The 24069-nt window shown below is 34.1% G+C and overlaps 1 protein-coding gene across 2 annotated transcripts in view; it reads left to right on the forward strand.

Annotated features, from left to right (window-relative positions):
- Nucleotides 1–24069, forward strand: part of LOC111044514 (retinoic acid receptor RXR) — a 66090-nt gene continuing 42021 nt past the window's right edge. The window contains exon 1 of one of the 2 annotated variants that reach the window (XM_022329678.2): nt 1–326. In XM_022329678.2, the coding sequence (XP_022185370.2) occupies nt 308–326 (19 nt within the window). In that variant the 5' untranslated portion in view covers nt 1–307. Of the gene's footprint in view, nt 327–10374; nt 10669–24069 lie in introns of those variants that run through there. The other variant, XM_022329677.2, reaches the window with a different exon arrangement.

Genomic DNA, 24069 nt, shown 5'->3' on the forward strand with positions numbered 1-24069 from the left:
CCACGTAGTTGTGCCCTAAATAATTTTAGAAGAATTTGTAATTTGCACATCAGTTAAAAGTATCTTGATGTTTCTTTCTATTTATAATTTAAATTTATCAATAAAATGATTCAAGAGGAATCTTGAAAAATTACTGTGTCTTCTGCTTGTGTCCTCGTTCGTCGACCTTGAAATTGAGTGAAGTTCCCGGCCATGTTTTCTGGTGAAAAGAAAGTGGGCCAAACAGGTTGACTTTAATTAGGGTAAACTCAAATTATTGTAGTGTGCTTGTCTTCTTATCATCGCTATTCATAAATATTTCAACAGGATGGAAGGAACTGAGCGAGGTAATAATTCAATAAGTTTCTTATATTATTGCTTTTGTAATCTAACCACACTTATCTTTTGACAACTGTCACCATTGTTATGATTCTTATTTTCACCTGTTCAACTAAAATAATAATAGTGCACGATACCGTACCCTTCAGTCTAATCATTTCATCTTTTCATTCATAAGTGTATTAAATGTTCTTAAAAAAAATGATAAATAATTTTATGGACTAAGTTTATAATGTAAACTGTGTTTATATAGGCTAATTGAATTTTAAAACTGGATCAATTCCTGCTAAACATTGATAAAATTATATTCATTTAATATTCTGATAGATTACTTAAGTACCATAAGTCATATAAGAAATTCTATTTGAAAATGACATAGTTTTACTTTAAAGTTTTGTTTTTGAGTGAGTTTATCGCGATATGCTCTATGTAACCTAACCTAAAAAGATGGTCATCGATTGCCCCAAGATGCTCTAAGCTCCTACAGGTTCCTTCTTACTGAATAGTCATATGGAAACCAGTTTATTAAAATGTGAATCGTTTTTTGTTACGGTAGTATCATATTACAATTCAATAATATTTTTTTACATAAATTGTATTATTTTTCCCTTGAACTAATCTTTAAATTTATAACTAAGCTGTCCAAGTAAATTCTGAAACTACCCATACTATGTCAACCTATAATTTTCTTATTTCACAAAACGCACGGCTTCTTATGAGGTAGACTATAGTCAAGAAATTTGACCAGCTGTGCCGGAATGTTGCGTCAAAATAACTTGCAGTTTTTCAAAGTATCTATCAACAATAAAACTTGATAGGTCCAGATGTCATTTTCATCCATTTTCAATTCGAAAAACGTATGTAATCCATAAAACAGATTTATCTGTACTCAACACTCCAGATTCATTTTAAATTTCTCAGAACTGGTGGCTTTAAGTTGTCTTGCAAGCTTATTGAAGATCTTCAGGGCCAATACTACTGTATATATGAGACTAATGTAAAATTTGGTCCTTAAGCTTCATTTACAAAAATCCCACTTTAAGCATATAGGCCTATTGTAATGTAGTGGATCGTGGATTAGTCATCGGCCCCTAAGTCACTAGATGGAATAGAAGTATATTTAAAAATTAATCCATGTAGTAGAGTCGTAGAGTTTATGAAACTATAATGCGCCGAAAGAATCTTAAATATGAATCATACTATCTAGTGATCCTGGATCATTTGTAGCACCAAGAAAAGCAATGAGTTTAATTTCTTAGTGGCTTGACTACTGTAAAGCCTAAATAATTGTTCTATTATACAGCAATTTCTTCCTTAACGCATGGAACAAGACTTGCATAAGCATCAGGCTACATTCAGCATTGGAAATCTTGATTCAAACTGTAATTGCTTTGTTATGTGGTGTTCAGAAATTTGTCCAGTATGTAGCCTTACTTCCTGTGTTTTAAAACATGACTTGAATCTGTTTCCCACTAAACCACTTTCAACCATGTACTCATGAGCTTTTGTTTGTGATGGGTAATGGGATGGGATAATGCCATCAATATAGGCTATCCATGCTCCCGGGCGTGGACAAACCTGTGACCAAGTGGAGCTAAGCCGGGGTCATTCGTCTTTACCGGCCTGCCAATTTAAAACCACTTATAAGTTCTCTCACTAATTAATGTATTTATTGTGACACATTTCAAATTATGTTAAATATTTTGTTTCATACCTTGATCTATAGTTCAACAAACAGGATTGAAATTCCTTCCAATTTTCTCAAGTAGCCTTTTATAGTATCCTATAATATTGTATCTAATTTCCTTGATCTATAATAGACCAACTGGCCCTTTTGAATGTCTTTTCAAAAATCTCCAGAAGACGTAAATTTCTTCAATAATTTGAGAAGACACTTTTACATAAGGAAAAAAGGATCTGGCAGATATTGAGTAAAAAAATACCTATGTCGTCAATTGATATATATTCTTGTGGAATTTTGATACTTGGACAATAGACTACTATAGTGAGATCCACGTTATAATGACTGGGTTCCCGATCCTCTGTCTTGTCAATGCCTTCATAGACGATAGCTTATACAGGTTTATTGATGTAATATTATCTGTCCATTCTCATTTAAAATAATCCATTACATCTTACTAAGCAAGAAATTATATTTTTCAATGAATTTTCATAATTAAGATTACATTTTTTGTTAATTAATTTAGGTAGTAGTAATAAGTTCCAAATAAAATTAAACTATGGCTATTCATGTTCCACACTGACACTTCATTTCAATTCAAATCTCTCCAGATTTGCATTCAGGATCATTATCCAACTCACCAAGTGAGTGAAGTGGCTTTTCCAGCATTTAGTTTCTTTCAGTTGTGTAAAAACTTACAAAAGGTTTGCTTTTTCTTTCTTGGCTGTTGAAAACTTCAATAGGCTGTCCTGGAAAGTTATTGTAAATCTTTGCATACCCATCCACTTGTTTATCCCTTCTTTGTAGCTGATTTTCGTTATACATTATCGAGCCTAGTAGACTGTATACTGTGGGTATCCCAATTCTCAATTCTCCTGAAAAAAGTCGTTTGGAAAGCTCATGACCCCATACTAGGAAAGTATGAAAATTATTTGGCTCTGGAAATGCAATTGGTAAGCCATAATAATAAGACAGTTATGTTCTACCAGGGCTTTTTTTCTTACTCTGGTCAAATAGTTGCTCCAACATCAGGACTTTTTGTGCACATGGTGGCAGTGGCACCACCTCATCCTCTCATTCAGCCAAAAACTCGGCAGCGTAACTATAAAATGTTTGTAAAGTCACTGTGTATCTGAATCATGGAAGTTTAATGAATTAATAAAACAATTAAATGGAAAACCAATTTATGGTTGTAAATTATGTATAGGTTATATAAAATATGTTGAAAATGGCCTCTGTTCACATCAATGCAGCATTGCATTCGTTTCTTTTTGTTTTCAAACACCTTGGGCAACTCAAAAACAGTGATTCCTCTAATGTATGCCGTTATCGCGGTAAGTTTGTCAATTGTGTGTGGTCTGTTATCTAAAGCTGTATCAATGTGAGCGCAGGTCATTTCCAACATATAAATATTTTATAACACATATAATTATAACTATGTAAGTTTAGAAACTTTTTAAATCCATTTTCTATTTAAAATTTTCATTAATTTATTACATTTCCTTAATTCAAGTGCACAGTGATTTTCTGAACACTGTGTATAGTGCTGTTGTTGCTGTTAGCCTCTCCAAGGAGCAAACAAGGATGTTTGTTTTATCCTTATTGAACTTTAATTCCCTTGAATAACCTTCCTCTTCACCAATACTAACAAGGCCGGATGAGTTGCGTCAAGAGTTAATAATTCATTTGCACATTACAACCATCAAGATGGCAGAGCAAGGGTTCTACCTAATCGCCCAAAAATTATTTCTGAATAGAATAAAGTGGCTTCCCTCTAGAAAATGCGTTTATCCATTTGCTTCTTAAATGAGTGGTAGACTCTGCTCTTCCCTGTTCCATAGTGATGGATAAATAGATACGTATCGAGTGGCTTGGGTCTACTGTTCACATACGTCTGGCTCAGATACGTCTGTTCACATACGTCTGGCTGGTTCAGGTCCGTATTTTCACAGTTTGCAGGCTGTTCTGATCAATCAAATGATATCCATTCTTTATTAAATCTTTAAAATGCATTAATACTTGGCGCATCACGAGAAGGACCCTGGTTTTCATTGTTTTCAAATAGCAACTTACTCGTGGTGCGCTATATTATAGTGCATCACGAATGGCAAAATTGGTGTTGCTATCCTTGTCTATCATCCGACATAAACGATAGTGCTATCATTTTCTAGCTCCGCAACGTTTGTGTTTGTGTTTTGTTTCAATGTGAAAATTAGTGAAGAATTGGAAAGTCGCACATAACCTTTATTTGGACAATTTATCTTATGAAATTGGGATGAAAAGATGTTTTGGACTATAGTCTGTTTTTTTGTCCTTATGTTGATTGTAAATGATAAATAAATAAATCTTCAACTTGTTAGTACGTTTTTTAACAATGTAGAAATATGATCAATTAACAATATTCCATCTTAATTATGAACATTTATATTTAATCATTGAACAATTAATTCTCTTGACAAATAAAATATAATTGATAACTTTAAACAAGAATGAACATTTAATATTACATCAGATCTACCAGTATCAGTTATCCTTTGTAGGCAAAGGATAGATAAGGCAGATATATATGTATATTGTAAATAAGGCAGATATTCGGCAAAATGTTCTCCTATCTTTCTCCACTGCCACTATAACGTGGAACTTACTAAAAGTATAGGAAGCTGTCAGTATGTGGCGCACTCACGTGAGCGAATTCAAAACTAACTCGTGAACTTTTACTGTCTGTAGAAAAACTAGATGGAGTACTGTTACCTGAAGTATCTCAAATATTTCGCGGTAGCATCAACTTGAAGAGTTGTTCTTGTAATTATTACTACGATACTACGATTACATATTAACCTACATGATTCAAATCCATTGTGAATATAAAAAAGAGTTATGCATACTTATCTTCCAACAGATGAACATTTTTGGAAAAATCTATATGAAATGAGATACTACTTTTCAGATTGGAATTTCCTAGTCTTTAGTAGTGTACTGCATGTATATTACCCATTCATTTAATCTGGATAGTTGGTTTCAAGACTAGTGGTAGGCCTGTGACAATCTTGCAAAATATGTAATCAATCATCAATGATGTAATCAAATTTTCAAAGTATAATTAGTAAATTTTTAAAGTGATAGACAAGACCTGCGTGCTAAATTTCGGTTCAATTTTTTGATACAGTAGTACATTATCTCTTCAGGTTTATAAAACAAATTGGTGATGCTAAATGCTAAATTTCAGTTCAATATTTTGATAGTACATTATCTCTTCAGGTTTATAGTAAAAGTTGGAGATGATTTTTTTGGCAAACCTGCAATGTACTCGTAGTACTAAATCTACTCCAACACTATTGTCAATATGGTTCATTTTCGTTGAAATCACTTGAAAGTAACCTCCAAATATTTGCCATCCAGTGAAAGTTTGCCTAGGGTCTTGAATTAAACATTTCGCGCATGCTGTGCCCATTCATCTGATTATGACAGGTAATTAATACCAAAGTATTGAAAGTGTTATGTTATCGAAATTACCTCTTAAACTTCTATCTTGAAGTTGGAACTCTAGCGAAAGTGTGTTGCTGCTAATCGGATGAAAATTTCAATTCCAGGCGTGCATCGAAGTTGAAGGAATCAATGAATCTTCATCAATCTTGTTTTGTTCAAACTTTGTTTTGTGAACATAAGTTTAAGTTTTAATCGCCTACGGGTTAGCTTCAAGTTTGATGGCGTTTCTCTTTCATCTCTCTCAGCTATTTGCAGTGAAAGGAAAAGACTAAGGGTTGATCGGGTAGGCGTTCGGGAATCAGCTGATAATCAGCCAATCAGAGAACTTCCTGCCCTGCCGATTGTCCGCCTCCAGTGCAAAAACGTCTGAAAAACACTTCATGTGGCTTGGACCTAATGATTTATACATTATCAGACTCAATCATAAAAATCTTCAATCTGTCTGATTCCTCTGAATCTTCTGTTGGCAATATCACAAAATTCTACTCGACAAAAAGTGTAGAGAATTTAACAAGCTTCATTTTTGAACAGTTAGTTATGTTGGTTGAACGCATTGTTCTCAAGATATGAGCGTGGAAGTAAAACGCTGTAAAATGCAACTTTTAAACCACCCTCATCCCCTTAGCACATGAGTTAGGAATGGGGACTTTTGATATGTTCTCCTCCTAACTAGTCACAACAAAGCTGCAAAGTCAAAAATTTTGTTTAAAACATTCCCTCCAAATTCCTTCGTCAATTGGTCTATTGTTGCAAAAATGGAGATTTCACACTCAACACTAAAGCTGCTGCAAAAGGTGTAGAGAAATTTGTAAAAGTGTAAAATTATACATCAAATTGAAGAGAATTTGATGCTCTATGAGCTCCTAATCAACATGGATTTTCCCCATCGATTTTTAAAAAGTTATAAGAGCAAAAATAGAAAATAATTGGTGGCAAACGTGTTTTTTTTAAAGTCACACCTTCAAGACCGAGTATCTCGAAAACAAGAAGAAATATAAAAAAAGTTTTGGAATGAATATTGTAGGGAATTATGTAAGCTTTAATTTGTTATATGACAGTCAAGTCCTTAGGATACATAGTTTTTGAGTTTCATGCGAGGAACCAAAAAATGGTACCTTTAAACCACCCCCACCCCCTTACCACAGGGGGTAGTGGTGGGGACTCTTGATATGTTTACCTCCTTACTGCCCTCAACAGAACTGCGGGGTCAAAAATTGTCTTCCAAACATTTTCCTCTATACCCTTTTTTGAGGATTCAATGTCTGGACTATACACCAAGATCTAGATGAAATATGAACTATACTCTTCATGTTTGAATTTTCAATGGAAATGCCTTATACTCTACCTTTGAAGCTTAGCCAACTTCTCGATAGTGCACAAATTACTATAGCCAGAATTACCAAATTTAGAGGTACATTGTACTTGAATAGGTGCTTGGTTGTCTTTGTTTGCAATATTGCTTTATGAATTGTTAAGTTCTCCTTGACTGTAGAAAAGCAAGGACACGTTGGCTAGAGATTTTGGTGGCCCACGTCGCTCGATATTTTGACCCAGTCGAAGGTAAAGTTATAAAGTCATTGACGCTATCGTTGAGTATTGTAATTTTTCAGTGGCGTCATAAAGGTGATTGATCCGTTATAAGAATGGCTTTCCCCTTCTTTTGAAATGCTTTCAAATTACTGCCGGCTTTGGAGCGAAGCAGTGAAGCATGCTGGTTGTACGACAGCATTCTTTGTCGACAATTAATGTGTCTCTCCCACCTCCCAACATCGTTTCAAAGGTAACAGTGGGTGTTCAATACAAACTACTGTACAATCTTTCAAACTTCATTTTCTGATTTCAATTAATTCAAAAACGTATGATATGATCTTTGCAGATGCAAAAGGCGATGTCTTTCTCAGTATTTCTTTATTCTATTCAATTTATCCATTTAAATCACCTTGATTGCCCACAACCTCAATTGTTTTTATGCGATATTATCATTATAAGTTCCAAAGAACAAAATGTTTCATGCTCAAATAACTGAATTCTCATACAAGTGAAGTTGAAATTTATTATTTTGTAGAAAATTTATCTCTTTATTACAACTGTTTACTGTTTATTGGATGAATCTTTATTTTTAAACATTCTTGTACAACGAATAAGCCGCTTAGTCCAAACCCAGGTTTATCTTGAAGTTGATACTGTACATCCAAATAAATCAATGATAATCTATTAGTAAAATACCCCAATAAATGTTATCTGCAATGTTATAAATTGATTATTGTATCATACTGATGTTGGGAATAATAGCAATTATTTTTCAAGGTAAAGTGCAGTAATATAGATTTTGTTGATTGGTGTTCACCAAGTCATCTTCCTGTCCAAAAATCACAGGAGGGCAGCTCGAATTGGTATTCTCATATAGAATCGTAATAACGTGATATCAACATTGATATGAAAATAATTCTTATTTCTGGAATGAGCTGTTTTTAGTTGAATTTTAATTCACCTAAATTCATTGCTGTAAATTAACTTCTCGTGAACGATTTGTGTAGACAAGTGATTGCATAGCATAGCACACCTGGACCCTGATGCTCTTGACTGGTAGTCTTCACCTGTTCCGAAGCATCGGGTTGTGGGCAGTGGGTATGCACAACAGGTGATAGCAACCTGCTCAACACACCAACAAAATCTTATTCTAACATCAACTTATATAAAACTGATCAGTCATTTGCTGGATGTCTTCCTGCTATTGAGCGTATTTGGCTGCTTCATAAATTATTTCTATTATAATTATTCCGTGTTCAACTTATATAGAAAGTGGGTAGATAAGTGAGTATTCATAATTGTTTTTTTTTTTGTGAAAAATTAAAATTTTTCATCTTTCCGTCTTTGCCAAACCCCGGAAGCTTCCGAGCTCAATGAGTTATTTCAGTCTTGTATGAAGATAAGAAATGCCACTTTGACATTATAACTTACTGTTGAGTAAATGAATGGATACATTTCTTCACAACAATAATTATCCAATAGGTTATATCCAAACGTTAATCAAAATACTATTGATGACTTTTTCGTTGAGTGTAAATTTTGTGCTTTGAAAATGCCATAGAGATGTTGAATTTTTAGTGGCTGGAAACTTTCAATTTCGGGTACAAGAGGCGAAGAATATCATGCAATAATTTACAATATATGTTGCGTATTTGAAAAATAGACATTGCACATTATAGAGGGGAGACAAACAAGGTTCCACGAAACAAAACAAGCTCATTTCGGTTACATTCTTAACAGTCATAGGTACTTGCTCACACTGATATTCCTGCATAAATGTTATGCTGTGAATGAAAAATTGCATTATCGGAGCCTAGACTTTGATCTCCAATATTTTATTTCTGGGATTACCAGTTCGTTATGTGACGTGTCCTTGTTTTTATTATTCGCCGCGCCTGATCGAGTACGTTTATGAAGTTTATAAATTATTTATTTCTGTGATATGCATGTCGTCTGAAAGGAATGGACTGGAGTCATTTATTTGATGGGGCAGTTTGATGTCTGTCAAGCGAAGACAAGACACTTTGTTGTCGACAAAGGTTTATCTCGTCTGATCTGCGTCGCCTTCCAATTTATTTCGGTCTCCGCTTTCCGTCGCGCAGAGATCACCTTGAAGATGTATCTGGAGGAGGGGAGAGAGCCTTCGGATGCTGTGAGAGAGCACGTGAGGCCTTGGGAAATGCAGGTATGATGGAAAACGCGTCCATCGTTTTCTTTCACCCGACTCCTCTGCAACCGAAGAAAACTCATCAGATGGATTCATTTCCAATCTGTGTTTTTCAATACGGCGATTTTCCATGCCGGTTATCTTGACAATGCACATCATTTTCTATTCTCACCTATCACGGAATAGCATCTGTAGTATGAAACTATCAACTCCTCGCTTACTCTAGTCACTAGTCTTTGTTGATCATTTTTTAAATCAATCTTCGCAAGCGAGATTCTGATTTTCATTTTCTCTTATGTAATAATATCAGTAGGCACACTCTGCAATCTTAATTATCCCTATATGAAAGAAAAAAAATTATGAAATTTTGATGTTAATTAAAAAAATAAAAATTGAACCTCATTAAACTCATTCAATATTGTGCTAGAATTGACAGCCACATCAGTGAATGTTACCATTTTCTGATCTGTATTAGCCTACTTTATCTTCTTACACCCTTTCACATGTTTCAATCACCAGTCGCCTTTTGGAAAAGTTAGTAGAAGTATAAGTGCAACATGTTTCAATCACCAGTCTTTTGGGAAGGTTAGTAGAGATAGAAGTGCAAAATGTTCTACGTTCACCTAAATAATGTATAACATTTTGTCTGTTTTATGTTTTAATTTACTCTTTTTCTGTCTGCTTTGGTGATTCAAATCGTTCTCAATAACATTTAATAAACTTCTGTAAATTCAGGGAAATCTGAAATTAGAAATTTTTATTTTCCTCTCTCATTAACCGGAGACACCATCTTTTCATGAATTTTTTAATCGTTGGTAGTACTTTTTTGTAGTGTTGCTTTGAAAGTTTTTTCCATTGTGTGAAGCAAACCCGAGTTGAATGTAAATTGCAAGTGAAGAGGGAACTAAGAAGCTGAAGATGTGGTCTGCAAACTGCTTAAAATGCGGCTGCACTATAGTTGATGGCTGGGTGTGGGGGGGGGGGTTACAGTAGACTATTTGAAGTTATTGTTGGAGTGATGGGGGACGGAGAATTGCAGAATAGTTAAGTGCGCGAGTGTATAATGGCCTAAGGAAACTCGGCGGATTGGAAGGGGTGTGGAGGGGGTGGCCTTGGTGGTGCGGCCAGTCAAGTACAATGGCGAAGGTCATGGTGTTCGCGTCGGTTCGGCTGTTTCCGGCTCGACTCGGCTCTGCTCGGCCGGCTCGCCGTGCAGTGTCGCGCCGAAAAGTGTGTCAGTCTGTCAGTGGGCTCGCGGCCTCTCTTATCAGTGGGTCACTTGCGACATGTGATCTGTGCGATTTCTTCTTATCTCTAGTTCTTCTCACTCTCTCCTTTTCTCTTTTCTTCCGCGTGTCGGTGGTGCTCTTTTGGTGTTGTTATATTACATAAGAGGATCCCGCCATCATGCTAAAAAAAGAGAAACCGATGATGTCTGTGACAGCCATTATTCAGAGTGCTGCTGCTCATCACTCATGGGGACGAGGTATTTTACACCAATCATCTAATTATTTATCTGTATGACAAGTTTTGTTCCGCTAAGCGCAGCCGAAATTAGTTCAAGGCCTTTGTGAGCCATAAAAATGTTCGCTCTACTCTAATTAAAATGTGCATTCTTTTTTTTTAAGCAAGTGAAAACTGTCATTTCAAACAATCTTTTTAATGATTGAAAATCATAATTGATTTGCGTAGTCTATACACAGATCTCCTCTCTAAAATAAGAATATATATATATATAGATTTTCATCAATGCTTTATGTAACTTCAAAGTTTTCATAGTTATATTTTTATATTTGATTCCATAAAAGCGTACAGCTTATTATTCAACTTTATTATCATCTCGAAAAGTATTCCCTGTAATATTGCTATACCTTATTCAATTGTGAATTTTCTGCCAAAATTTTTAAGAACTGATTCAACTCATTGAAGATGCGTTTCTGATATTGTATAGGTCTAGGTAATTGAATTTATAGTATAAATGAAATTAATGAAACCCAAGCCGTGCAACCCAAGGATTAAATATCAATCCTGAGGGAAACAATATTACAGTAGGAAGTTTATTATCCGAACTAAACAACGATGAGAGTAAAAATTAATTTCACTTTAAAATATTCCAAAATACCTTTGTAACTGAATAGATGTTGGCAAAGTGATCGAATATATATTTTACACGAAAGATACATAATACACTAAAGTGATGATGTATGTGGAATTGTGATCCTCTGAAAGTGGAAATCTGCATCTACATCAGACGAGTCGGATAGTTAAGAATGTACTGTAATTATTTTTATTATCGCTTGAACCGCATTTTCATGACGGCCCATGCAAACATTTTCCTCTCTGAAATTTTATTGGTTTTCCATAAACTTTATTGTGAAGTCTGTTTAAAAGTTTAATAGAAAATAGTCATCTAGTTGTTCTCCTTATACTCATAAATGTGATATGTAAGATGTAGATAAATATAGTGTGTCGAATAAAATTACCTTTTCCATTCTTGTTATGACCAAAGTAATAAACTGAAAACGATTTTATATCAGTGATGTTTTATAACTCTCTACAATTCATCCGAAAGATATTTGATTAGTTTTGTCGTGAATTTTAATAGTAATATATCATTTTACACACGACAAAAAAAGTAAAATCTTGTTCGGAATCACATTACCTTTTTCTTTTTCATTCATTCAATTATTGAAACAGTTGCCGAAATATATTGGTAATACTGTAATATTGTTTTCCCCTATAAAATGTAATATATTAAAAGAAAAGCCTATAGTCTGAAGAAGTCCTCGTTGAACCGTATCATATCTGGAATAACATCATTCAAATATTATAACTTCCCACAGACATACAGCTTATCATTTACAGAAATCATTATTTTTAACTAGTGTAATAACTAATTTTTTAACTAATGGATTATTTTTTAACCAACTTATTTTTAACTAATGGATTATGAACTCAAATCTATCTGAAAAGTCTTATCCTCTGATTCAAAAATTATCCTTATCCTCTGAAAAGTCTTATCCTGTGACATCTTATTCTAATTAATCTAGATCGTAATGTGAAGTATAAAAATGTACTGGAAAACAGCTTCTCAGCTAATTCGTGTAAATCTATGCACTTTGAACTTTTTTGAGCAATTAATATTTTCTTTAAAAAATGTGAAAACATGAGATTAAGCTGCACTTCTTCCTGTTGTGTTTGGAACTGACTACGTTTATCCAGAATACGGCAGCAAGCAGTATTTCTATCCAAATTGAAAATGTTCTTAGGCTTTATATAATATCGTTCCTGTATTAAAGGAAATAGAAGTAATTTCCTCCAACGAGAATCTAACGCCTACTGCAGAGGATAATTTTCAGATGTTTTATATAATGTATATAATCCTTCGCCATCTGTAGTTCTTGCTGTACAAGAATTTGAAATTGTTGTGGTTGAAAATATGAATTTGATATGAAAGTGAGTCATTGTCATTTTCAGGGGGAATTCTCTAGATTAGATTGTTACACTTTGAGAAACAAAAGAACGAATAATAGTAATATGGAAATGCTGCAAAACGTCAATATTAAAGGAACTGAAGCTGTTGTATCTGTATGGCAGAAATTTCATGTGGAACGTCTACTGCCTATTATAAGATAACAATTTGAAAGCAATAGTGTCATTTAGTACAGTAGTAAGGGAGAGCGACTTGGCAACAAATAGAAGAGTTGGACGACGAACCTTGCACAAATACATGTGGTACCTTGTTCCCAATTTGTTAAATTTGTCTACGCTACAAAGCCAAAAAATGAAACGTGAAATTCTTCTGAAGGTGGTGACAAAATCAGACCGTTATTCATTTCTCTGTCATCCACTTGTAAATAGCCCATAAATATTCTTTGATTTCAGATTTATGTTTCAAGATTCAGTTTTTTAATTTTGGTCAGGGTGTACAATCGCTCTCGTTGAAATAGCTGAGCGGAATAAATTTGTTCCCAAGTAGCCTGTGACAGAGGTGTAAACTTTTTTACGCCTCCAAGTTATAATTTTTGAAAATTATTAACATTAATTAGTTTGATCAGTCTAAGTTTTTTCCCAAATGAGTCATCTTAATCTATCAAGATTATAGTTTTTTTTTTAATAATTGATGATTTGCGTTAATCTATAATATAATAAAGGAAAGAATTGACTTAGACACGTACGGGATAGAAAATTCACGAATGACGCATAATCACGTCGGAAATATTGGACTGATTAACTTGAAATTTTGCATATATATTTCAAATTTACCGAGTATGGTTATAGGCCTATTTTTAATTATTCTATGTTAAGTTCTCAGTGGGTCAAGTTTTCCTTGCGGAGCACGGGTTACCTGCTAGTTGATAACATTAATGCATGCGTGCCCACCCGGGGGTTTGGGCTCAGACTGCGTCCTTGAATTCTTGGGGGTCCCAAAAAAGGTCAGCAGTGTTTAGAATGAAAACTAACGACATTTTTGGGGGGTTCTCAATTCAAGGGGGTAGGAGCTGAATTTTTCATGAATTTGGGGAGAGGGTTGGACACTCCTGATAAATGTATTGTATGTGGAAAGTTGATCCTATGTGCGACTGTATACTAGGCAATCCTATATAATATACTGTGTACTATGTACATTTTACAGTATCCATGTTACAGTAGTATGTAACAGCGACATGAAATGATGTCTATAAGTCATTACCAATGTTGGTAGATTGATAAATTAACTATTTGTGTTGGATGCTCTTCCAGAGCTCTAGCTATTTCGATATTACAGATTCTGTTCAAGTTCTGAAGCTCATTTAGTGTACACTGTATAGTATCTCGGTATCTATCATTTACGGTATACAATTTACTCATATCCTACAGCTTGATGTAGCAATGAGATGTTAGGTAGAGCATCAAATTCAAATCGTTTTCATGTAAATTTACCAAATAAATCAGTGATTGGCTATAAGGACATTCATGCTGTGATTCGCAGTTACCTTTATGGATCTTTTATCTACAATTTTCACTTCACATTTTAGGATTTATCATAGAGTAAGAATAGAGCAAGTACTACCTATGTTTTCTCTTTGGTTTTATTATATTTTAAGGAATTAATCATTCCCGATCATTTTTTTTAACAAAAAACATTTTTATGAGGTAGTTACTGATTAATTCGTCATCTACTCGGCTATCAAGGAGCCTTTATTTACGAGACTACTCGTGTGATTTTTTGGAAAATATTCGCAGTGACTATTTATTTATATGGCACCACTTACCATAACTGGCTCTGCTCATCAATATTCTTGTTTGTTTCTGTTGCTTTTCGAAACTGGCCTAACCTGAACTACGTTCTTCTATTATCGGTGCGTCGGGCAGCCAGTTTTTTGCTAAAGATGAATTTTAAAACGGCTCTGTCGCTACAGCTACCTTTAGCGGATTGAAAAGCCTCCTCTTCGTTTTCCTCGTTATTCTATTGCCAGCGGAATAAGAGCGGTAGGCCTTGACGACTCTCCTAATGGCCGAGTCGGTCACGTTTTATTCTATTTATTTGTCTCCGGCTCCACGAGTAAGCGAGCTGCCGGTGCTAGACCAACAATCTTACTTGACATAGACATTGGCTCTTTTCCGCGGAGGAATGTTTCCGTTGGCCTCTGCTGCTACTCGAAAAATAATAAATTTATTTGTTACATAACAATTACTGAGTATCAGGCAATGCTCCGACATGAAAGAGGAAATATTGTATTAGTATTCAATCTCCCCAATACCTACTAACCATACAACCCAAAAGCATTATCCATTATCCATTATCCATTTTATTCAGTTTTAGTGATGAAAAATGCTACGACATGCATCGAAGAGGAGATATTGCACTTTTTAATTTCTACAATATCTCCTAACCATTCAACCCAAAAGCATTAATCTCCATCAGAACAGTGTTAAATATCCATTAGGCGTATCCACTTTATTCAGTTCTTGTGTTGAAAAAATCGTATATTAATATACTTTCAAGTAATTCGCTATTCTGTCATGGAGACGCCACTTTCCTTTGGTTTAGCTGTAACCTAGCGCGGTAGAACCAGTGAGTATAGAATATATTCATTACATCCTATACTCCTATACTCACTGGGTGGAACAAACAGGGTTCATTGGTCGTCATTTTGTTTATCAAATCATTGTGTTGTTATTACTAGGCTACAGATTTATACAAATCACCGTTGTATCTTGTTTGATCAGAATTACTATTATTTTAGAATGAATATGATATTTCGTACAAAGTTTGAGGTGAATGGCTAATTCAAGTCAATAGCCGACCTATAATCCTAGTAGATTTCAGAGAAAGTAAACAAGTCGGTCAACTTGCGAAAAACACATTCTTAGCGAACTAAATTTGGCCACCGCTGCATTCTTCATAAACGCCGAGCACCGTAAATAACCATTGTTTACGATCTGTCAACATTTATGGCAGTCGAATGATTAATCAAATTCATTACTTGTAATTTCTCTGTATTTTAAGATTTGAGCCAGATTGCTATTTTCTAACTTTCGGAGTTGATACTGATGAGTAGCTGTTTACATCACTCTACATAATTTATCACTGACAGAGCCAGTAATTTATCATTATGCATTTAACTTGAAAGGGAGCATCATTTCCAATCATGTAAATGACTATTAATTCGTTCAATCTGGTCGAAAAATAAGAATTCAATTACTACAGTGAGGTCCACGTTATAATGGCAGTGGAGAAATAGGAGAACAACGTTGCGATCCTCTGTCTTGTCAATGCCTTCTGTAGACGGTAGCTGATACAGGTTTATTGATGTAATATTAACTGTTCTTTCTCGTTTAAAATAATTATTTATATTTTATTAAGCAAGAACTTATAATTTTTAAACAATCTCATAATGAATTTACATAATAAGGAAGAAATATTTTGTTAATTTATTATTAATTCTACATTGTTTACATTTGGCAAGCGAGAAAGAGATAGCGCTATCCGCTTTGTTGAATGATAGACAATAATAGCAATAGCTTTGCTAATCAAACACTGCCATTATAACTTGGACCTTCTCTATAGATTCGGTTTTCAGCTTTTAAGCACCCTGTTATTGTGTAGTGTGTACACTTGATAATATTACTAGCCGTCAGGCTCGCTTCGCTCTCCATATCCGTCTAGCCAGGGGGCTCCGCCCCCTGGACCCCCGACTGGATCGTCCAAACATGAGATCAGCGGGCTCGCTTCGCTCGCCTGCATTTTTCATTTGAGCATGCTTCATTCCATCAGAAAGTCAAAGTACTGAGAAAACACAGAAAAGCTGAGGAAAATCGCTGATTTTGGGCGTATCTTTGATGAAATAAAGTCACATCATCACAAAATTTTTAGACCCTAACTAAACCTCTGTACCAAATTTGAATATTTTCTGTCTATTACTTGATGAAAGAACTGAGAAAACACAAAAAGACCGCTAATTTTGGGCGATCTTTGGCGTTATTTCAAAGTCCTTCTAACACAACATTATTACATCCCAGCTGAGCTTCTGTAGTGAATTTGAACATTTTCTGTTCATTTCAAATTTCAAATTCAAAAATTCAAAAACTTTATTGTTTCTTCCAAAACCAATACATTCAAAAATTTCACTTGAACAGCAAAAAATACAAGAATCCGATCACCTGCAAGGAAAATCCTGTGCGCAGGTGAGAGTTGCCAACATTACATTAACAAAAAATAATAAGAAATTCAATATCATAATATTAAATGAAAGAGATGAAGAAGTGAGAAGAAGGAAAATAATAAGAAAAAATAATAAGAAATTCAATATCATAATATTAAATGAAAGAGATGAAGAAGTGAGAAGAAGGAGGAAGGGAAAGAGAAAGAAAAAGAAAGAGATGTAAGAGTGCCAGCAAAACATACCTTGATAGAGAAAGATAATATGATTTAATCAAAAATTTTATCCTCTATTCTAGTGGTTATTATCCATTCAATAGATCTTCTTTTGAACAATTTATCGGATCTACCATTGATATGTTCAATGAGGTAATCTTGAATGTTGTTAATCAATTTATTTGCTATGTAAAAGTATTGTCTTCTGCAAACATTGAGATCCATTCTTATGTTTTCAAATCTCTTTCTGGAAGGACGCAAATTGAGATTTGTATCACGGAAAAGAAAAATATGTCTATTATTTTTAATGAAAATTATTAGGTCTTTGATATAAAGTTGACGGACTGTTAATACCTTAAACTCATTGAACAAATATTTAGTTGGATACAGAAGAGGTTTACCTAGGATGGTTTTAATTAGGTGCTTTTGAATAATAAAAAGTTTGTTAAAATGAGCATTCAAAGCACCTCCCCAAGCCCGAATACCGTATTGTAATACCGATTGTGCATATGAGTAGTATATCAGCTTTGTTATGTTCTCGATAAAGCTGAGAAAGCGCAAAAAACGCTGGAAAAACGCCGATTTTGGGCATATCTTTGGCGTTATTTCAAATTCCTTCTAACACAACATTATTACACCCTAGCTTAGCTTCTTTACTAAATTTGAACAATTTCTATTCATTTGTTCTCGATAAAGATGAGAAAGCGCAAAAAAACGCTTGGAAAAACGCTAATTTTGGTCGTATCTTTGACGTTATTGCAAATTCCTTCTAACACAATATTATTACACCCTAGCTGAGCTTCTGTACTAAATTTGAACAATTTCTGTTCATTTGTTCTCGATAAATCTGAGAAAAATCAAAAAGAAAACGCTAATTCTGGGCGTATCTTTGACGTTATTGCAAATTCCTTCTAACACAACATTATTACACCCTAGCTGAGCTTCTGTACTTAATTTGAACATTTTCTATTCATTTGTTCTCGATAAAGCTGAGAAAACGCTAAAAAAACTCTGGAAAATGCAGATTTTGGGCGTATCTTTGGAAATTTTTCCAAATCCGTTCTTAGTGTGCCTCTAAAGGGCCAACTGAACATACCTACCAAATTTGAACGTTTTTGGTCCGGTAGATTTTTAGTTCTGCGAGTGAGTGAGTGAGTCAGTGAGTGAGTGCCATTTTGCTTTTATATATATAGATAGATTAAGTTACAAAAAAACTCATGAAACTCTAAAACTCATGAAAGTAAATTCAATTCATTCATTGAAATACATGTAAACTTGTTGTTTTGAGATTTTTTATTTGACTTTTATTGACTTATTCTCCATGCTGTATTATTTTATTGAATTAAGATGGATAAATAAATATTTATTCACTTATAAATGGAGACAAAAGTCACCCAAATATATATAATCAAACAATTATTTCAATTTCAATTTCATTTATTGCCAATTTAGAATAAATACTCTGTATAATATGACATATCATTGAGATATTAGGCTTCAAAAATAATTATGTGAAATAAAGTTTCTGCTGATTTGAATGTTAAACTCATCCTATTACTGTACACCCAAAGAGTATAGCATGTAATATGAATTGAATTTACATTATAATACTCTCTACATCATTCTTTCTCTTTATTATTCCGAATTAATTCTAAAAAATTTGGTAGTATTTGGTATTATTCTCAATCATAAATTTTACTTACACATTAATTTATCTTTTTTTCAGGTACGTATCGTTCGAGAGGACGTTTCTCCATTTACAGGTTAATGGCCCGGTTACACAAATATTTATTAACTTTAACCGTGATTAAATGCTGAAGATCTGCTTCTCTCGTTGCATTCTACCTTCATTTAATCACGGTTAAAAGTTGATCGACTTTTGCAAGTGTTCCATTAAGTGAGTACTTTTGAAATCCGTTTAACTATAGAGAAAAAATATTAGGTACTTTTTTTCTATTCTATGGTTTTAATCATCGACAAACTTACTGCTGTCTCTTGTTAGTTTCAAAACTGATACTTTAACTAATAGATACTTCTGAACATTCACCACAACATGAGTTAACATTATTTTGCAAACATTCAACAGCATTGAAGAAGTGAAAATAGTTAACTAATTTGGGCAGTATTAATTGAAATTGGGAAGAAAATTGGTTTCACGGTTTTAGGTGGTTGCCCCTGTTGAATTGATTGACAAATAGCTCGACATTGTTTCAGAGAATTCATAAAATCTGAAGTCCAGGTCGGAAGTACAGAGAGGAAAGTAGTATAATTTGAGAGAGATTGTAATTTTTGAGAGAGATTTAAGAATGAATATTTAATATTCAAATACGGCTAGTACATCTTTTATATGGACGGAAATAGTAATTTTAATTCTTTCTTGGCACTGTGCGATCGGTAAGAAGGATTTTGAAAATCATGTTTACTATCCCAGCAACTTACTCTATTTATATTAATGTTAATATTCGCCTTCCTTCCGTAATGTATGAGAATATTCAATTTTATTTTTCTCTCTGAATTCTCGAATCCTCAACACGCCTCAAGGCATAATTTCTTTCCTTCCATATTTTTTGTATGAACGCTATTGTAGAAATCCATCCATAGCCAAAAGTACAATACAAGTGCGTAATAAATGATTGCGTGCACTTTTTGAAAAACTCTTATTTCTCACTGGAGAAACTGTCTGATCCAACATTCAAGTCAAATGACTGTGGCCCTGAAAGCGTTCTCCAACCCTAAACCCATTAGACGCATGCACTTTGAAAGAGAGCTGTAAATTATTGTTCAATAATTATAAATTTGCTAGAAACTCGTAAAATCCATATCTTTTTATTTCTTTCCCTCTACATATTTACGATCAATTAAAACTTGTGTAGAATGCATTGAAGGTTGTTATGATGAAAAGCTCTCGTTACGACTGAACGCGGACTTTTCTTGTTGATAGTTGGACAGTGAAGTCTGTTATAGAACATTATTATGAGCTTTTAATAGAGTCGTTGAAAACTTGAAAGGATTAAGCTATTCATTATTGTAGGTTTGTTTTGTCATATGGTTTTGTTCTTTCATCCCTTCTACAAGATGGTGGATTAAAGACATAAAGACATGTCTCACATAAAGTCAATTTCAAAATACTGCAATATATTCAAGTTTAGTTCTTCAAATTCAAACAGTTTAGATCACTTCTTCAATATAATAAAGCCACCAGTTCATAACAGCTACATGTTTGACTTCTGATACTGTTGTTGGTCAGATGCTGTGTAGTGATATTTATCCGTAATGAAACACTGGGATGTTGTCTAGAAAGAAATATCACGAATCTATTGCAAAATTACGTACTTGTTCCAACATCAATAGTCTCACTGAAGATTACATGATTGGTGTTGAAACATACATTGATCCATGGTCTTACACAAGGCTCATGGCTCCATCTAGATGGCTCAAAAATAATTTCAACAAACGAAGAATATGTTATTGACAGTTTTCCCTGCCATTCTCATTAAACTTACTGAACTTCTCAAGTTATTTTGTCATAACTCAATAAAAAGTTATAATAATTCATTGAGTCAAATTGAAGTAGTATTGAAGGCTAATGTGACGAACCCCATCTCGCACGCATGTTTCTAAATTCTTTCGCATCTTGTTTCTTATGTTAGATTTTGCGGCATGTGTCGTTGAAATTTGAAATCTGAGTATATTCAGTAATTACATTCTATAATACTCACTTAGTATATTCCGCAACATTTTTATTTTTCTCTTAACATCGAAAACCAGTAATTTTGAATGAAGTAGATTCAGAACGACATAGTGAGGGAAATAAATGATAACTCACCACATACCTGTACGATTGTAAAATTATTGCTTGTGAAAATGCCGACGTCACTTGCATGACAGTTTCATAACAAGAAAATTTATTTAGAATAATTATTAATTAAAAATCAACAATTATTAGAATAATTTGGATAAAAACGGCAATAATATATTATGTTTTTGTTATAATTATTTTGTTTCTGCAGGTTTCTTCACTATCAACTTACTGAGAGAATTTTTGCCAATGTATATTAATGGAATGGAAATGCACGGTTTACGCTATTTTGAAAAATAATTTGCATTCAATATTTCTAACATTTCTTTTATTTTCAAATAGATTTAAAACTCAACTCCAAGTACATTTATGTACTTTCCACTGTACGTAAATTATTTTTTATTGTACATGCAAAGTAACGTATTATAAAAGTAACTTTATATCCTTAATAATGGATATTGAATTATCTGTAAGTAATAGTTCATTACTTTAGACAGAATTGTAATCAGTTTTATCTTAGAGATCAAGAAACCTCTGAAAACGATCACTAACTGAGAAATAATTGTTGACCTTAGATGCTGATGCAAGTGCGCTGACACAAGTTCAGGAACATATTTAGGAAGAGTCGACTCAATGGAGAGTCATTACTGCAAGGTCGCACTCGGTTATTACCGGGTAATAAAAAACAACTGTTCTATAAATATTGGTACAGCAGCCTTGTAGTCTCGGAGTCTGATGTACGTGAAAGTGAACGTGAACTCCCAGCTCTAGCTCTGCGCAGCAACAAATTATATTGCTCGTTTTTCAGAGCCGGAAGCTGAAATGAGTGTAATTGCATCAAATAATGCACTCTGATTAAAAAATATATTTCCTTCTCATTGTACAAATCTAGTAGATATCTTGGAATGTTCTGTAATCTATTGTTGAGTGAATAATATTATAGACCTACTATAGTTCATTTGAGAGCTTCTCTTGAACCAGAATCATTTCATTCAATTTGTACTAAAAGAGCTCTTTAAATCGATACCTGTATTATGTTTCCTTATATCCAAAAAATACTGCATTAATGTAAAATTATTACAAATCATAAATGAGTGGAATTAAATTCCGATGAACTGTGATTGATTATTGATGAATCAATAATTGTTTTTATTATTAATCAACTGTGATTGATTATTGATGATTCAAAGATGAAAGACGAGAGTTTCAATTCCGATCGAGATTTTATTCTTGCAACAGTTGTAAGAGGAAACCGAGTTGATCGAGGATCTTCACTGATCCGGCAACCGGCTGTTTGAGTGCAATAGTTTGCACTAAACCGACTATTATAAATGAGTAAATAATTCATGAATGTCAGTTCCATAATGACCTGTTGATAGTAGCGGTGTTGATGATGAGTCACTTTAGCAATGTATCAGTGACCATGGCTCATGGCTGTTGGATGCAGTCCTCTGGCTCTTGTTGCGTAAGCTTTGTGTTGTGTTTGACCTCGTCAGCCGTTTCCTGTTGCGTCCGTGACCTTTCCCTCGCCCTCGCCCTCGCCGCGACGCAACCGGCAACTTCACTTTCAATTCTCAGCAACGGTCATCCGTATCACACACTTTGATCGCTTACATTTTATCTGCCATGTAGCCTACACAGAACTTGGTGTTTCTAGACTGGTTAAGCAGAGCTGATTTTTGTGAAAAGAGCCTCATTCAGTTTGTATTTCGGCTACGTCTGACTCGAAATGTCTTTTGAGTATCATCATAAAAGATTCTTCTCTTGTCTTGGTCCATAGGTTCTATATTTTCATTCAACATCAAAGCTACAAATCCTATTGTTTATTATGATAATAGTTTTTCTTAGTTTGGTAAAGAATAAAATTTTTTCGTGATTCATGTTAAATGGAACACCCATTTCCCAAAAAATGTCATTTGTTACCCTGAAATCGCCCTTTTCATTTTTATTGTTGAAAATAATAGTTGATTTATTTTTTACCCGTCTCATAACATACAGAAGTGTACAAATAATTCGAAGGAACATCAGTCTTTGAATTTCATAAAATGTATTGTAATAGGTTATCAACTTCTTGATATTATCAACTAACGAAGATAAATAGTAGTCTAAAACGCAGTGACCGACAAACCAACCAATAATTAGCTAATGAGTTCGCTTTCAATAGAATCTGAAAATAACAACTTCACATGAGAATAATATTCGTTGTAAGAACAGGTTTGAAATGCTGTGGGAGAATTATCTTGAAAACGATCGTTTGAGGCGAACAATGGCCCTCTATTTATACTAGGTGCTTTGAAGAATGAGATGTGTCAAGCACGTAATGTGGAAAATGCTTTAATTAACCTTGCTAATGCTTGGAAGAATTTTTCTTTTTCAGTGTTTTCATTGAGTGGATGTAGGTAGGTTTCAAGGTGGGCCGCAGCCGGGAAGTTGAAGTTGGTGGGCGGGGAAACGGATTTGTGCTTTGTCGAGGCCTACTTAGTTAGCTTGTTCTTGGGGCCCACTTGAACTTGATACTTGTAGTTTTCCGCCCGCGACTGCAGTGCGACTGAATTTTCCACGTGATTTATGGTCCAGATAGAATCGGCCTCATGACCCATGTAGCAGATGATTCATTGTCCTCCAATGACCAATTAGCCTAGATGTGGGTGGTGCATATCGCCCCTTATACCGAACTGGGAATAAGCTGTTATTGTGTGGATTGAGCTGATGCATGATTGCATTGGCTATTCAACATCAATGAATACAAGAACAGTAGAAGCGGGTTGAAGATATGGCGGAATTTGATCTTACATCTACTTTTAGAATGTTCTATAGCGATCGTATAATTAAATTTCAATTGTTTATACTTTTCTATCGCTTCAAAAACACCGTAAAATGGATTCAAATCAGTTCACTTTTATTTGATTGAGTTTCTTACTTTGAATATGTTGTTGTTTAGTGTGAGATGCTGCTTACCTTCACTTCTAACAAGTACAAATATCCATTATAGTTTGATTCACTGTCTTACAGTCAGTTCACTCCATTATTACATTGAACTGATAGTTATTAAACGATTGTTAGAAATCATTGATTCATAAATTTTATTCAGCAAATCATTGTCACGTAGTTCTTATGAGATGAATTCTACCCCTCTACAAACATAGATTTTCAGCTCTTTTATTTCGAACTAGCAGGTAACCCGTGCTCCGCAAGGGTCCATTTTCAAACTTGACATAGTGATAACC

Source organism: Nilaparvata lugens, chromosome 3, assembly GCF_014356525.2.
Source record: "Nilaparvata lugens isolate BPH chromosome 3, ASM1435652v1, whole genome shotgun sequence".
Taxonomy (NCBI): Eukaryota; Metazoa; Arthropoda; class Insecta; order Hemiptera; family Delphacidae; genus Nilaparvata; species Nilaparvata lugens.